The sequence below is a fragment of the Manis pentadactyla genome, chromosome 1 (genome assembly GCF_030020395.1).
Source record: "Manis pentadactyla isolate mManPen7 chromosome 1, mManPen7.hap1, whole genome shotgun sequence".
NCBI classification, from domain to species: Eukaryota; Metazoa; Chordata; class Mammalia; order Pholidota; family Manidae; genus Manis; species Manis pentadactyla.
In genome coordinates this window covers 127,818,198-127,835,547 of record NC_080019.1, presented here as the reverse complement: position 1 = coordinate 127,835,547, position 17,350 = coordinate 127,818,198, and the positions used below count along the sequence as shown (strand labels likewise).

General features: G+C 39.3%; 1 protein-coding gene across 7 annotated transcripts in view; it reads right to left on the bottom strand.

The window, feature by feature from the left end:
* APP (amyloid beta precursor protein) overlaps positions 1-17,350 on the bottom strand; it is a 260,328-nt gene that overhangs the window by 90,647 nt on the left and 152,331 nt on the right. For 2 of the 7 annotated variants that reach the window (XM_036875238.2, XM_036875237.2), the window contains exons 7-8: positions 11,628-11,795; positions 9,331-9,387 (exon numbers count right to left, since the gene is read on the bottom strand). The exons of 2 other annotated variants lie outside the window; for them this stretch is intronic. In XM_036875238.2, the coding sequence (XP_036731133.1) occupies positions 9,331-9,387; positions 11,628-11,795 (225 nt within the window). The remainder of the gene's footprint in view (positions 1-9,330; positions 9,388-11,627; positions 11,796-17,350) is intronic. 3 more of the 7 variants (XM_036875241.2, XM_036875242.2, XM_036875243.2) reach the window with 2 other exon arrangements.

Genomic DNA, 17,350 nt, shown 5'->3' with positions numbered 1-17,350 from the left:
TCAACTTAAAATCTTTTATACAAAAAAAGGTAAATGTTTTCTACATAATCGCAAATTGATATGCAAGTACATTTACCTTAGTCATTTTCTCAATTTGAAATGGAAGTGGTATTCAACATTTTACATTTACTTCCCATGGTTTTAATCATTTTTTCATCCTTACTGTTACAGCTCAAAGGAGAACAAATTAAAGTTCTTGGGACATAATGCAATCTGGCAGAATAACAAAATTAGGCAAACCATATTTCACATTCTGAACAAACGAAAATGTATAAATGTTTCAAGGTTGCCTTCCCTGATCAGAACAGCCATTCAGCTCTAAGTGATGTAACCGTAATATGGCTCTCTTTGGAAAATTAGAACTATAAAAGTTACTAAATATGTAGAAAGGTTCTCCAACTCTTAATTTGCAAATATTGTCTTCTGTTTTACAGAATGGAGACACTAAAATCTGAGCCATTGTAACCTCATTAGCCTAAGTTGAAATGTAGCTTTGCAATATTAAGAATAAAAGAATAAAGAAGTGAGCATGCAAGGTGTATTTAATAGGATTAAGAATATTTCAGGTATTAAACCTTTCTTAGGTACCTGGAAATACATGTGAATACTGTGCTACAGCCTTATTCCATTTAATCAAATATTTCTCCTTTGAGTAAATCCCCGTTAGTGGCCCACTGCTTACTTTAGTTAAGGACTTTAAGAAAAGGTCTCTCTCTCAATCTTTAATTCAAACTTTTAGCCATTCATACTAACCTCCCAACTCAATTAGTGTGGAATTTTCCTGCATTCATTATCAACCAGCCAACCAGCTCACTGCCCAGTCAAGGAGAGAAAAATGGTACATCCTGGTATTTTGGAATGAATTTAGTGTTTCATTATCATTACTCTGCAGCTGATGAGGGGGAAGGGGAGAACTTTTTAAGAAGGAGTTGGTACAGAGAATGATGGTCAAGGGCAGGAAATCCTGAGCCCTATGTCCCTACCCTTTCAGGATGCTTTCTTTTGGGAACATAGCAGCTCAGGGACTGCCAGGGTGTACTCCAGGGCACAGGGGAACAGGAAGCTGTATATTGCAGGTCACTTTAATTACTTAGAAAATGGAAACAAACTGGCTTTAGGAGGGTTTACTTTTGCTGTGTTTTTAAAGCTGCCACTAAGCAGTTTATCCAGTTCAGAGACCTCTGAGATTTCTCAGGAATTGCGGTAAGGGCTCAGATTTCCAAGCTGGTGAAATAATAGGCTCCATTCATCAGCATCTACTATGCCAGGCACTTTTACATGTGTTCTCATTTAGTATGTGGAGAGAAGAAAAAATTAGCCCATTATATTTCCTATGCAGAGGGGAAAAACTATCATTTAATATACTTACTCCTATCCCCAGACACACCAGTAAGTCTGAGTTTTGGATTAGGTAAACCATAAAAAGGTTACTCTTCAGAGCAGAGAAGGGCTGACTTGACATGTCTGGAGTACTAGGAAGGGTTTGGTTTAAATATGGAAAAACATGAACTGGCAAAAAACATGCTTTGTTATGGCACTGGTCAGCCTGTTTCTACCAAGCAGCTGTTCCTGCCCCAAATGTTATCTGGTTAATGACCTCCAACCCACGTTCAGCTGGTGGGTTGAAACGAGTCAGGAGAAGATTGCCATGGGCGTGAAACTGAATGACCGTTTAGACTTCTGCCCCGGCTCAGACACGCGCACTCGTGCTTTCTGCATGTGAGCTCACTGGGTATATTCACCTTTCTACAGAAAACGTGGCTTAAAACTCAGAGCTGAACATCTTTAGCTCTAGATTTTGACTAAATGTTTGGCAGCGCTCCCACCAGCATGCATGGGCTTTGAACTTTTCAAATGACCCATAATACTGATTTTTCTGGTTTAGTCTTGTTACAGCCTTGAACACAGGTTGAATAGACCTGAATTCTTATCAATTGACTGGAATATGGTTAAGACATATACCTTTTAATCCTGAGAATGGGTGTCTAAATGTAATGCCAAACGGAGAAAATGCAAAGGAAAGCAGTTTCAATTCATAGCACATTATTGCCTCAGGGAGAACATTCTCCTTCCAAAAGTTCAGGGGCATTCTGCATGAGGAATGCTTCTTCCTTGTTTTTTTTGCAACCCTGGGAGGTCAGAAGTATCTTGAGAAGCTGCACCAGCATCTCAGATGTAGGCTATGCTGCCTTGATACTGTATGTGAGACTCATGGGAGAAATCAAAGAGCAAAATAAAGACCCTGTTCTTGGGGAAATATATTGTAGTGAGAGAAACCACTACCTCAAAAAGAAAAAAAAGATAAAAATAAGTTCCATTGTTAGAATGTGATCTGTGTTATGGAGAGAAAGGAAACCGGAGCAGAGCTGAGAAGAATCAGGAGTGCAGGGCAAAGAAGGTCAGGCAGAGACTGCTGCAGAAGTAGGTGGCCAAGCTGGGTCTAACAGAGAAGGATATTTACACAAAGAGCTGAAGCCCCACTTCCTAATTACCTGCTGGAAAGACATAGGCAGATGATAGAAACGAGCACAAAGGTTCTAAGAGGTGAGTGTGCCTGGAGAATTCCAGGACAGGCAAGGTCAGTGTGGCCAGAGCTCAAGAAGCAAGGGAGAGGGCAGCAAGACAGACTGGGGGACAGGTCACGTGGGCCCAGAACTCATGGTAAGGACTACGAGAAACCAATGGGAATTTTTCTGAGGAGGGGAAAGAGATGATGTGAAGTGTTTTAAAAGGATCACTGTTTCTAAGGGACAAAGCAGAAGAAAGATGTTTTATGAGTAAAAGATAAAAAGATGAGAGTGGCTTGAGAAAGTAGCAGGGAGGTGGTGAGGGGTGCTCATGGAAGGTCCTGCCAACCCCACACAGAGACATGGGAAGGATCACAGATTTGCTTTTCTCTTACCAGAAAACTCTGTTACCTAAACAACAGGTAACCAAATGCTAAGGGAAAAATTGTTTTCACACACTCAGTTTGAAGAAGGAAAACACCAACGCTTGTCACAGCACTGCACTTTACATTGTAACCCCCTCAAAGTCCCTGTCAGACTCCGGGGTCTTTTTTTTGTGGGGGGTAGGGCGAAATGCATTTGCTTTTGGTTTACCAATGACCCTGGTGCTGCACCCCGTGTTCCTCTCACAAAACACAACACCACCATTGGAGACGTGATGCCAACAACACATTGTCATTCCTGCAAAACTTCCCCTGAGAAAAAGTTGCAATTTTAAGTTACTTCAAGTTGAAAACTGATATTCTCTTCCAAACGTGGTAGGAATCACTCTCCCTGCCCGTCCTGCAGACCTCTGTATCACAGGCACCGCCCAAGGGAGTGGCGTGTGCACCAAATACTCATTTTAGCTCTGACTTTATATAACCACTGAGTAAGTACTCCATTTAATATTCACACTAAAGACATGAAGGATGTGGAGTCAAAACTGGAGACATCGGACAACTGCCCCTAGCACTATGACATTTATTTCCTCAATGGCTAGGGTGACACATAACTTTATAGTTGTAATGGGCTCAGGCTGCACAAGGAGGAATAACGCCACTTTGAAACGGTAACAAGTATGACTATCTAATCTATACCAGGACACCAGGCGGAATGTTTCCCTAAACAGAGGCCTGTGTATTATGGCATTTAGTCGATACACTCATGTTAGAGTCTAGACAAAATCTGGTTAGTGTCCTTTAATCAGCAGAAAGGCAATTTCTCTCTATAGCACTGACAACAGAAGACGAAAGTAAATTAAGACCTACATAAGTCATTGCCTTATCATTGCAAATGCTTTTTATACAAAGCAAGCAGTACCATCATGTGAAATGGCTATGATTTATAGAAGAGGTGGCAATGAGGACAATTTATATATATGTGAAATATAAACCTATGAAGGAAGATTTATGTGAAAGTTTAATCTCAAACCATGGCAGTGCTTGAAGACTGCCACCCCAACTTTAAAAACAAAAAAAAAGTCAATTTCCCTCCAAAATAACTAGAATCCCTAATGCATTCTAAACTCTAATATTTATCACTCTCACCAACCAAGTCTGAGTTGGGGGAGAGCAATCCACAATGTGAAAATAAAGTCTGTGATCCTTACATGTGGTACTAGAGTCTAAAACCAGAACAAAGGCACTTTCCCCGGGCATGCTCTTGCATCACACTTACAGTCAGTGCAATCAGTGTTGGCCGACACTCAGGGCATCATGTGGACATAAGGTAATAAAAATGTAATCTATGCTGTGTTTACTCTAGTCAAGCTACATTTCTTTTTTATGTCTTATGGACATGTACAGACGTGGGAATTTTGTCAAATATGTGAAATGAGCATCAAAGAACGAATGCTCGCATTATTTTTATTAATGTCAACATCCCATTTAGCACTATCCACCAAAATTTAAAAGCAACTTCCAGTCTGAATCAAAAACCGTATGTGAAGCAGTAAGAGATACTAACTGGCATCTAGAATGTCTTAACCTTCATTTATTGTTTTTTGGTCATTTTGTCAGAATGTATTCTCAACTTTGTTAATGTTGGATCATAAAAGGCTGACCAGCTTTCTCAACATTCAGTAGATGAGTTCAAAAAGTCAAAATCTTCAATGTGTTGTCTGCTTTCATAGAAATTGTTGGCAGTAAAACCCAAATGGAACTGTTAACCTCTATGGAGGTCTTAAGGATAAAACAAATTCCGTTTCCTCCAGCTGTCCACAGCAAGCTTTCCCTACACTTGCACATTTTACTTTATGTGGTTATTAAATTTTATCACATACTTGGGTCTCATCCCATCAATAAATCTGTCAAGTTATTGGAAGTAGGGTACTTCATTTTGCAGGTGTCCCTCCAAATACCCAGCTGGCACCAGAACATTCTGGGCTCAAAAGTAATAGCTTTATTTAGCCAGGGCTTCTTACCCCTGGTCTCTTTTCGTAAATTATGCTTTTTTTGAACATGCCTTTTCTGTTTGCTCACTTATTGTCTGTGGCTGTTTTCACACTTAACAGCTGCCCAGTCGAGTACTTAGAGACCACATGGCTGGCAAAACCTAAAATATTGACTCTGTGGCCTTCCATGGGAAATTTTTGCCAACTCTTTTACTAAATTATCTACTTACTCTTCTTTGGAAATAGCTAACGAATAGGGCACACATATAATGAGCATTTTTTACTGCTCTGAGTAAATGAGCTTTTTAAAAAACATGCCAGTTGCAGAGCAAATTAATTCTTCTCAATCTCACGGTTCTCACTATGAGGAACAATTAGAGGAAAAGCCACTCTTTTTATCCTGAACATTTCTGGATATCAAACATGTGGCTTCTCATACCTGTCTATCTAATACGTTTTATTGGCACTGATGTGACATTTAATTTAATGTACCACCACATCCTTTTTTAAATGCTTTTAATAACGCTTGGCAGCTTTATAAAAATATCATCTTTCCATTAGTATTACAGAATGTGCTAATGGGATCTAATATTTACTATTTCACAATTGGAAGAACAAGTACAGTGTGATTAAGAACAAACAATGGTTCAAGTCTGGCCAAAGACTAAATGGCCTTGGCATTATGACAGAATACATATGACAAACTCCAGGGCTAAGGTGGCACATTCAATTCAAAGGCCATACAGTATAAGTTATCTACAGTTTGGAAATTGTGAGCCTCTGTGGCAACAACCTTAGGACTTGGCAATACTGGTTTGGCCCGATTTAATATGTGGCAATACTTTTTATAGTCTCTGGAGGTGCACAAGTCTATTCTATCTGGGCCACTTTGATGTGAGTAGAAATCAATGTTTTCTCCTTCCCAATCTTGCATGAGGCCAGATCCACACCCCTGCAGAGACCCTAAAGGCCATAAACACAATCCCAACGTACAATCCTAGATTCCAGGTAATGTGTGTAGCAAGGCTATATGGCAGCAGGACAGATGGTCACTCGCTGGCATACACTAGGCTTCCAGGACAAACGGTGAACCAGACAGAGGAGCACTGGGTGTGGCAGTGGTGAACCATGACTTCCAACCCAGGAGTTTGCTGGGTTAGTCTGTGTACCTAGCAGGGCTCCATTACAGCAGGAAACCTCCAAGAGTGCAGTTAGAAGAGTAGCAGTAGCTTCTACCTCAACCTGCACACATTGAGAACAAGGGGAGTAGGGGAGTGGTCTAACAAACTCAATTTCATAAACACCTGCTGCTAAGTGGAGGCTTCCAAAAGTCAACACTTCAACATGCCCTGAAGTTCAGGGAAAGTGAACCTGCTTACACCAGCCTAGTTGTATCTCTGAATCAGATGTGGACATACAACTAGACTAGATCAGAGGCTCTCAACTGGGGAGACTTTGTCTCCCAGGGCACAATCTGGCAAAGCTGGAGCCATTTTAACTTATCACTCCTGGGGTGGCGTTCCTGGCACAAGAGGCCAGGGATGCTGCTGCACGTCCTCTGGGAACAAGGGCAGCACCTACAGCAGTGAGTTATCCCACCCCCATCATCAATGGCATTAAGGCTGATGGTCGTTGGTTTAGATGCTGTTTGTGCCACATTCACTGCAAGAAAAGGAACCAAAGATGGTTATTTGTCATTCTCTTCGGCCAGACCCTTGGTGAGTTGGGTGACTAAGAATTGGCATGATGCTCTTGTGAAATTAAATGCCACCAAGGAGTCAGTCTGTTTGCTTTTTGAGATGCAGTCTGATGAGAAGAACACTAGGAAAAAATTGATCATCCTCTCACATTTGAAGCATAAACTAGTCAATAAATATTTAAGTAATACTACTGTTTGCTGACACTGCACAGGGCAGAACAAACAAGAAACCTGTGCTGTTCTAAACCCATACTGGTGGACACAAAATTAATGTCAGCAGTAACTCAGGCCTCACAAGATACTTTATCCCAAATGGAAAGGTGTTTTTAAAGGATTCAAGTCCAAAAATTTATGAGTAAAATAAAGCTCTTAGCCTAATGACTCTATCCTCTTTATCTGTGGTTTAGATTCTCATCTATGTTAACAAAAGCAAAAAAAAAATCCAGTGCTCCCTAAAATTGAAGTGCTCAAAACTGGTTCTTATGAAAAAGATTTAGTATGTAGAAACGCTTGATTATACTAAGTCTTGACAGGATATAATGCAGACCATCACATATTTTCTTCACATAAACAATGTTTAACTTTCATCGGTTTAACTTAAGAGCTTTTTCTATTTCATCTTACATTTATTATTTCACCAGAAGCAACTCAGACTGAAAAAACCTGTAGAACCAACCACATCTGTGCAAAGAGTTACCCTCCAATCAGCCCTAGGTTAGTGAAGGAGCCAAGTGCAGGCCCAAATCAAACGGGCTTGCTCACCTTCCAGCTCGGCTCATTGTCTCGCACTCAAGTCTGCTATATGCATTTGACCTCCAAAGACCCTGACATTTTCCAATTCAAATGTGTAGCTTTGCTATTAAATAAGACAGCATAGCTACACAGTCTATAAATAACTTGAAATTATATGCTGTCTCCTGTCTGTTTGTACTAACACAGTCACTTGCTGTGACTGAATAGTCTCTGTAGGTAGACAAGAAAACACAGCTGCCAAAATCACTTCATCATCCTAGAGTGGAAGGGTGTCAGGATCCAGAACACACTACAGGTAGGTGGACAGAATTACTAGGAATGAGAAAATTTTAGAAGAGATTTTCAGTGTTTGTTTGGAAGAGTCGATGATGTAAGTATTTCATAACAATAAGTTTATCAAATGATGTTCATTTGCATTAATTAATAAAAATGGAAAAATTCAATACTCTTATATGCTAAGAAGATATAACTTGAAACTTAAGAGTAAAATTAATTATTCTTTTGTGAAAGGGTGAGAAAGATACATTTCATTTACCAAGGGATGCTATATTAATGGCATTTAAGATTTTAATATTCATCCTCTTTCCACTATTTTCTGTATTTTTAGAATGTGCTTTTGAATCTCAAATGTAATTTTTCTAACCTAGAAAACAATGTCAGAACCAAATGCCTGGCCATTTTTTTTTTGAAGTGTGGAACATAGCTACAATATCATTTAGGTTTCAAACCTGGAGGAAAATGCCCACAAAGTGTTCCTGAGGAAAACAAATGCTGTGAAAATGCCCGGTAAAATGCAACATGCCATCGAGATCAATGTCTCAATAATCCTACAATGAAGTATCTAGAGTTTTCCCCAGTGCCTAAGCCTGCTCCCTTTTCAAACTTTCAATGTTGTTAGGAAAAAGGTTTTTCCCACAAACACAGGATATTATGTTTATTGTGGTAGTAAAAAACCACACCCTTCAAAAGTTTAATGTAATTTGACTCTTATGGAAGCCATTAAAAAGACCTTTATTGTCTATGGTGAAATCTTTAGTAAATAATATAATTCTTCAAATATTTTTCTTTTTTTTCAAAAAGATCATTGGTTTCATCAACTTTCAGAACAGGATTTTTCAGGATACTACAGATAAAAACGCAAATTTTCATTATATCTAAGCTACAACTTAAGCTGTGCCTCATCTTCCAGCCACCACAAGCAACTATGGTATACATCATCCCTAACCTAACAAGGGATAAATTTACTACTGGATATAACTCAGATTTTAAAAATGACTATTTGTGTGTTTGACCCCCCCCCATTTTTAAACCAAGCTAGACTGATATGCCAACTGAAATCACCATAAATCACAGATATTGTAAGGTTGGATGATGTAACATTTCTTTATAGGAAGCTTTTTCTACAAGCTAATGATGAAACATGAAGTCAGGCACCTCTGTCCCAATTGTGTGCATTCAGAAAGAGAAGAAAGGGTCATTCTGAAATCTAAAGGTGACCTTTCACTTCCTAAAGCTTAACAGCTGTCTTACAACACACATAACTGAAGCCTATGCATACACACTAGTCTATGTAGTCAGTACAATGCATGCATATTAAATATTTTTATGGGAAAAAAGCCACTTATATACATGGTTCTTGTTAAATTGTGGCATCTTGTCAGCTTTAGGAAATAAAATAGTGATGCCAGATAACACTAACATGTTATATATATATGTGTGTGTGTGCACACACGCACACACACAATAGTTAACAGAACCACACTAAATAAAAAAGAAATTGATCAGAAATACAAGATTAGTCAATGCTCTTAGCCTGACACCTGAAGTTGTCTGGCAAAAGATGTAATTACAGGCAAAGCAACAAAAATAAATGCTTTATTAAAACACAGAAAACATAAAACCATGCAAAGAAGGTGATTTGCTGGGGTTAAAATCCAGCCATGCACCACCCCCACTCCCACCCATTCTTCCCTCCCCTCAAGTGAATGACAACATACTTTTAACAGGATCTTGGGGAAGAGGTTCCTGGGTAGTCTTGAGTAATGTTTGGGACACTATGGAGAAAATAAGAGAATGTAACTAAAAATAAAAGCAGAAACATGGGAATGATGGCTGAAACACTTGATGCCACTGACCAAAGAAAAAAACATAAACACATTAAAAACAAAAACTAAACTAATAATGTGAGGTTTGACTACAGAACAGAACCAAAGTAATGATAAACACAAAATATACTTCCAAAATAACACCATAGAATTCTGGTTATTTTGTCTCTAACAGTACATCCAAGTGAACCATTAGAGGGTATCTTGTTCCCCATTTCCCTCCTAAGTGTATTATCACCACTTCCCATAGACCCTATCGCTCAGCCCATTCACAGGGCAGCCTCTGGCTCCCACATCTGCTGTTAATGAGGCTTTACTCTCCACCTCTTATCTGTCCAGTTCTGAACGACCTTCAGCCTCTCCTGTTGGCTTTCTTAATAAATTATTCTGGAACCCACCTGCACTGAAGCCAAGTGCTGCCTGGCTGACCCACTTACACCTCTGTCTGGAGCGTTTGCCTTTCTCGAATCTCTCAGCAGAACGTGTGCCATCCAGGGCACCTCCAACGGCTCCTTCTGACCTGCTCGCTCCCAGCTTGAGTCAGTACAAACTGATCAAATGAGGGTGTGTGTAGGGTATAGGAGGGTTTTGTTTTTTTGTTGTGGGGAATAATTTCTAACTTGGGGCAAATTCATTATTGCTAATAATTTTTAAACACTCTTTTTATTAGATACATGTGTGTGGATACACACATATATCCACAACCAACATGTATATATTAATAAATCCACTTCAAGGAAAGGAACAAAGAAGCTGGCTTTGTGCCAGGAAATTTTCCCAGCAGCTTAAGCCAGTTAGAATCACTATAACAGAAGTCCTTTGTTCAAGAGACCTCAGGCAACCGAATCCCCCATTGTGTTCCAAGTTACCTGACCTAATTAACTTCTTTGTTTGCAACTGAAGAAAGGAGTTTTTTTGAGCTAGAAGCTGCAATCATCCATCAGAGCTAGGAAAGAAAAGAAAGCCTTGGGGTTACCAATTCCTACACCTGTTCTGACATAGGCTAGAAATGGAGTCGTTTCTTTACACAGGGCACCAACAGGAACTGTCACATTAGATTCTGCTAAGACACTGAGCTTCACAATGGATGGGGGCAGGTCCTTCTGCTGTTTAGCTTAAGCTTATGATCACACCGGAAAACAATTCATATAATTAGTAGGAATCCTAGGCAGGAAATTGTAGCTGTCACCCTCAAAAACCCAGGGGAGAAAAATCAAGAGTCTCTCCAAAAAGAAATGCACAACTATTGAGTTCAATGCTTAGTTTATCAAGTTGAGTAAGTTTTTCTTGAATAGTTCAAATTTGCTACCTGTGAACAAAAAGAATAATTAAAATAAAATTGGAAATTTAACATGGCGGGCTGTTAACAACAGAAGTCCCATCATGTCTGGTGCACTGCTTCAGAAAACCTCTGTGGAAAAAGCCTCATCTTGCATTTAAGTCATCGTCACTTCATGTATTTATCCCCTGGGGTTATGAGAAAGCTTACAGTTGATGAGAATAGGTTTTTAAGAAAATTATGTTCCCTGATACTTATATCATTGAAGGTTTCTAATATTAAGTTTTCTTCTATTTCGCAGAGAAGACACACAAACTTGGCACTGCAACTGTCTGTGTGTGAGCTCAGAGTCCACAGGGCAGCATCTTAAGTGCATGTGCTCAATTCAATTATATTCTCTCACCACCATGGTAAAAGTCACACATTACAGAACACCTTAAAGGTACTCATCACAGTAATTCACCTTGCCAATGTGATGGATGCTTCGCCAGCCTAGCTTCCAGTGGTAAATCTTATTTGCACATGTAGAACACATGCACAGACCCCAACACGCATGTACATGGACAAACACATAAGCACACAGTTGCAGAACAGCTGAGAAGACAAAACAGCAACTCCAGCTCGGCTTGAAGAGAAGCACTCCAACGTCCCCTGAGACTGCAAGACGTACCCACCACAGCTAGCAGAAGAGCACACCCATGGCCATGCTTTACCAGAGGAAGACGGAGATGGGTACTCATGGCTGAACAGACTGGAGGAGACGCCGGGCAGTTAGAGAGGTTGACAGAATGTGGTTAGTGGTAGCGACAGGCCCCTTCCCAGGAACTATAGGAAAACCAATCTGTTACAAAGAGCAGAGTCAGTGGCGAGAAAGATGAAAGGCGGCCAGGCTCGAGGAAGGTCCACTTACTGACACTGCCACACACGGCCATGCAGTACTCCTCTGTGTCAAAGTTGTTTCGGTTGCCGCCACATCCGCCGTAAAAGAATGGGGCGCACTTCCCTTCAGTCACATCAAAGTACCAGCGGGAGATCATTGCTCGGCAAGGCCCCGTCTCGGCTTGTTCAGAGCACACCTCTAATCAGAGGAGATGTGGGGAACCACATTTAGCATGAGAAGGTACTGGCTCGCTGTTCATGTACACATGTTTACTTTTCTGACACATAGTCTTCCCCGTGGCTACTTGGGCTGGGTTTATTATGCAGCCTCTGCCAGACACTTCCTGAAGAATCCAATTACCTACCAAGACTTTAGAACTACCTCTGCAAGAAAGCAGTGCATTCTCATCTGGTTTAACAAGTGTATCTCTCAGTGGTAAGAAAAGGATTCCAGCTAGATGTGAACCGATCTTTCAGCTGCTTTTAGATTAATATTAAACGCCTTAAGGTGTCTGCACATCAAAACATTTCTTTAATATAAAAACTGAACTTCTCTTTTAAAATAATCTCCAATTAACTTTAAAGGTAAAAGATTCTGATCATAACACAAAAAATTTAACCTCTCACAAAAATCTCATTGTTTCTCCCAATAACTGATTGCCTTGTAAAAAAATGTGTAAAAAAATATAATTACACATATTTTGAATGTGATTCTGAAAAGAAGCCAGCCTGTCTACTGACTATATCTGAAAACATATGTAGTATCTGTAAATGTGACTTACAGCCATTACAGTAACTCTAATTAAAGACAATTTGTGACTGTATATTCACCTGTCCCCTGGAAAACAAATGCCCCAAACGCTCAGGCAGCCAACTCTGATTTGATACATACCATGCATTGTTTTAGATTAAACCACATTTTACCTGTCAACATGCTTTGCTACCCTCCCCAAGATCAGTTTCATAATTTCTGATTGACTCGAAGTGTAGTAACCTGTCCAATTCTATTTGTAAAATTACTGTTAGAAGTAAGAACTTCCCTTCTCATGTATATTCCATTTTTTGTTAGAAGTAAAACAATTCTCTGAGTTTGTGTCGTGCTCTAGCTAGGCTTACAGAAAGCCTGCTGATGCCTTGGCACACACAAATGTCTTCTTATGCTTAGTTTGACTAACACCCCAGGGAAAAGCACCCCTCTAAAAGATAAAGGCCATGCAAAACCCAGAGCTTCCAAATCAGGAAATATTCAACAGACTGACACTAACCGATCAAAGACAAAGACCCACAATGTTGACGTAAAAGAGAACTAGTTTAGTTCTTTATGCACACCACTCATCACTCTTTTTAATTGAGGCAAAGAGGTGGCAGCAAAACCAGAAGCTGCTGCCATCACGATGTCAACAGTAGGGAGGGTCAGAGGGTCATCACTGAACCTAGAAAGTGTCAAACACTGCAGGAGAAATGCCAGCGTAACACTTATCTAAGATGATTCTGTGTTTAGATGATTTTCAGATGGAATATCTGGCTCCAGGAGCACCAGGCTCAGTGTCACCCATCATTAAGGTCATCTGGTTCAGCACTGCTTCTTTCAAAGCTCATGCTTACGGAGCATGATGTTCTCAGTTTTACTTCTTAAGGAAAATTCTATGCAGAAAGAAAATCTGCCAACACATTCACACAGGTATCCCATACACTTGGCAATCTGATTTATCCTCTGCAAAACTAAAGGACTGGCGTTCTAACTTAAAAAGGGTAAAACAGTTTTTTTGGGGGGTGGGGTGTGATCTCAGTTACTGACAAAGCAGCTTCTGGGCTGCAGAGCAAAAGGCCAGGCACGTCCCAGAGGCGTGCCATCATCTGTTCGCTTTCGGGCCTAACTTCTCTCTCAGTTTTAAGAACCACCTGCTGGTTGGCTTTTCCTGGCTCCGTATTTTCCTCACCGATCTGCACACGTTCATGTGACACACTCTTCCTTGCTCCTCAGACATAACACACATCTCCGTCTCTTCCTCAGGCTGTCCTACTTCTGGTAAGACTGCCAGGCGATGGTGTCTTCTGAGCCTGCAGTGTGACTGGAGACGGCACTGGAGCTGAAGGGGCTCCTGCCTCCAAGGGAGTCCCAGAATGCCGTCACCCCACGGCACAGCCCTAAGCGACAGGAGCTTGGGCAACAAAACTCACCGTCCTCAACAACCCATGCGGATCCTCACACATTATGCCTCTTAGAACACCAAATATGTGGGCTCTGCCTGTTACAGCTATGCAAGGGTAGGGAACTGTCTTTATGATATCTCTTGTGTACTAAATAAGGGTGGTAAGATTTCAGGTGGGTGTAAGCTAAGTGATGGGATAAAAAGAATGATGATCAAAGGAGATGACTGATGATAGATATTTGCCCTTGGTGTGTAACCTAGTAACAATTTTGATAAAAGCAAAGCCTCCTAGTCCAGAACTCAAATGACACTGCAATGTTACCACTTTCCTATACCACGAGGGAAACAGTGGTAACTTAGAGGTCCACATGCATTTTTATTTCATTAATTTAATTTTTCTTCTGCCTCATTCTAAATGGCTATGAAACCCTTTGTTGCAGCTGAATTTAGAGACCCAATCAACAAGAAAAAGCATTCACAACTCAAAATCCATTTGTATGTCAATTAAGTAAGCAGGATAAGCCTACATGATGTACCCACAAAGCCTGTGGGAGTCTGCACTTACAGGAGTCTTGATCCATTAATATGAAAAGGCAAAGAAAAGAGTGACACAGTCTCCATTTGGGGAGTGTTTCATTGGCTATCCTGACATTTTCAGGACTTGTGCACTCCTGACACTGAATGGTCTCAGTTTCATGACTTTGGTGTATGTGGACATCATGAGGAATAGTGACCAATCTTATGGCACTCACATTAAAAAAGGGTATTTGAGATAATGTGGTCAGAGTTGGCATAACAGTGTATAATAATCTAATGCCAAACACATATCAAGCCATGCAGGTCTGTGAGATTGAAAGAACAGGGGTGACAGTGTGTCTGTCACAGTAGAACCTCTCAAAGACAATCACCCTGTCCAGCTGGTTATGATCTGTTGACAGGAGGGATGCATACCCGCTGCCCCACACCTGAGCGAGCACAGACAGGCGAGAAATGGTATCTCGTTATAATCCTGCCAATTATCCGTGTTGCTGTCAACCATCACTTTCCCATGACTTTCCCTGTGGCTACAACTAGAACCATCAACTTCTAAAAGCAGTAAAACTGAATTCAGAGGGGACTTGGAGTGGAATGGAGCTTCTTCATCAATTATTCATAATTATGTTCCTACTCTACTGTTGGGTCTCTCTGACCTTCTCTCTAATTTTTCATCATTCCAGAAAATTTGTTCATGTGGTTGAAAAGAGAACCTTTGCTTAGTTTGGGAAAGGTGGAGGGGCGGGGGGGCATGGGTGAGCACTGGGGAAGTCTTATGCTGATGATTTTACAAGCAGAATTAATAGGTATTCAGGAGATGGTGAAGGACTCCGGGAAGTGAGTGAGAATCCAGGGCATATCCTTGGGCTAAGGAAGGGTTAAGTGATCAATGTCATCTTCACAGTTGTGATATTGCACTACAGATGGGGAAAACCAGGTAAAGACTATACAGGATAACTCTGTATTAATCCTTACACTGCATGTGACTCTACAATTAACTCCAGAAAATGTAAACACACATCACATTAATAACCCTGTACCAGGTATGCTGGTAGTTCAGTTTGCTTTAGAATTCTCATCTTGTCTCTTTCCTTAATCTCTTACAGCTTCAGAGTAATACTCCAGAGGGCTACAAATCTCAATTTGAGAAACTTTCCTTTTACATTTCTTTCCAGCAATAAGAAATTACCAGAAATACGAGAATCTATCCAAATAAGATTTGAACAATGCAGAACTGTTTTCAAGCACTGTGTCCCAAAATACACCATTTATAAGCTGCATGACTAGATTCATAGAAGAAATCTCAAGACATATTTTAAATGCTTATAGTTACATTATTTTTCTGAACAGAAAAATTTCTTCCTTCTTAATCTATGGAACTCACAAAGGGAAATTCAGTGAAAAACATATTTTATTTTAATCACAATAACCACTCAGTGGAAAATTATTTTCAATCTCATCCACTAAACGTAGAGGATGTAAAATCAGACATTACCTACTGTAATCCTAAACAGAATCTATGTGAAAATTCAAACTGCATTTCCCTTTCTCATCTTCATTCTCCTTTCAAAATCTAAAATAATAAAAAGACACATTTAAAATTCATTTGTTACATTAAAAAAAATTCCAATCCATTGTCATTTCTATTCAAAGTAAATGTCACATATAATAATAAAGGAGAAAATTTTCCCAGAATAATAGAAGCAGGGATATTTCTCAGAGAGAATGTTTAAAGTTAGACAGTAACTTAGGCAGAGACTTACACAGACATCTAAGCAATGATAATATCTGTTTACTCATATTAATTCTGATAATTCTAAGATCACAAGTAGGTTTTCTAATATTCATCTAACAGAACTCTGCTGGCAGAGAAGGCTTATCACTTCTTTTGTAACAGTCCTATGCACCCTGCAAGACAAAAGGTCATTCAGTAAACTGAAATGCTAGTGTACACAAAGTAGTATGAGAGTTCATGTGCTTAAAAACAAGCTCAGTGCATTTTGTATCTTTCTTTGCAAGGCAGGCTCTTGCTGAGATTTGGGCTGGGTTCAACACTAAATTCCACTTTCTAAAAATTAACATACAAATACTATATAAAGCACAGCTAGAGCTCCCACATTATATAAAACGATGACATTCTCTGTTCAAACAATAATGCTTCACCACAAAAAATTAACTGAATAGATGTCAAACCAGAGCAAAATTGTTGTGGGCAACCAAAGTTAGAAAGCTAATTTTCACTTTTAAGAAAATTCAGCATGAAGAATGTTGTGAAAGTTGTAACCAGGAGAAAATCCTCACTTTCTAATATCTGATAATTATAATGACTTCTTAAAAAGCAAAGCTAAGAGGTTAGTCAATTAATTAGCTTTAAATAAAGCAGTAACTAAAGAAAAATTCTGGAAGATACAGCTTTTTAAAATTATTTCATTTTTAGTAAATATTTCAATTATTTTCAGAATATAGGAATGTATGTAAAATAAAACTTTCATATGGAATGTATGATGTTTGAATGTATAAATTTTGAGAAAGCAACCAACCTATCTTACTATCAAACTAATCAAACTATAGAGTTATTTATAGCAAGCTAGGAATTAAATATATTGATCCAGCAAAAAAACACAGAAAAGTAGCATGAATTCTCTGCATGATGCAAAAATATATGCGTTAAAATTCACATACAGTACAAATATATACTACTTTCTTGAGTTAAAAATTACTTATCTTGCAATTTTAGAGTAGAAAGGACAAATATAAGAAGACAACTACAGTCTGACCTTCTCAAAAGCAGAGCTTATTAAATTACCCATTTAATGTTAAAAGTAAAATAAAAACAAAGACAGAGCACTGAAATGTATTAAATATGCTAATCTATAGTATCTCAAACACATGTTGATCTGCCAAATCATTAAATCCATTAATAATGAAAATGGCTTACTTCAAGGAAGCTTTAAAAAACTAGACAAATTTGTGTGATTCTTATAGATGAAAAAGTTAAAAAGTGAACATATGAGAAAGCTAGTTATTATTTAAGAATATATTTTTTGGAGCCATAGATACATGTACT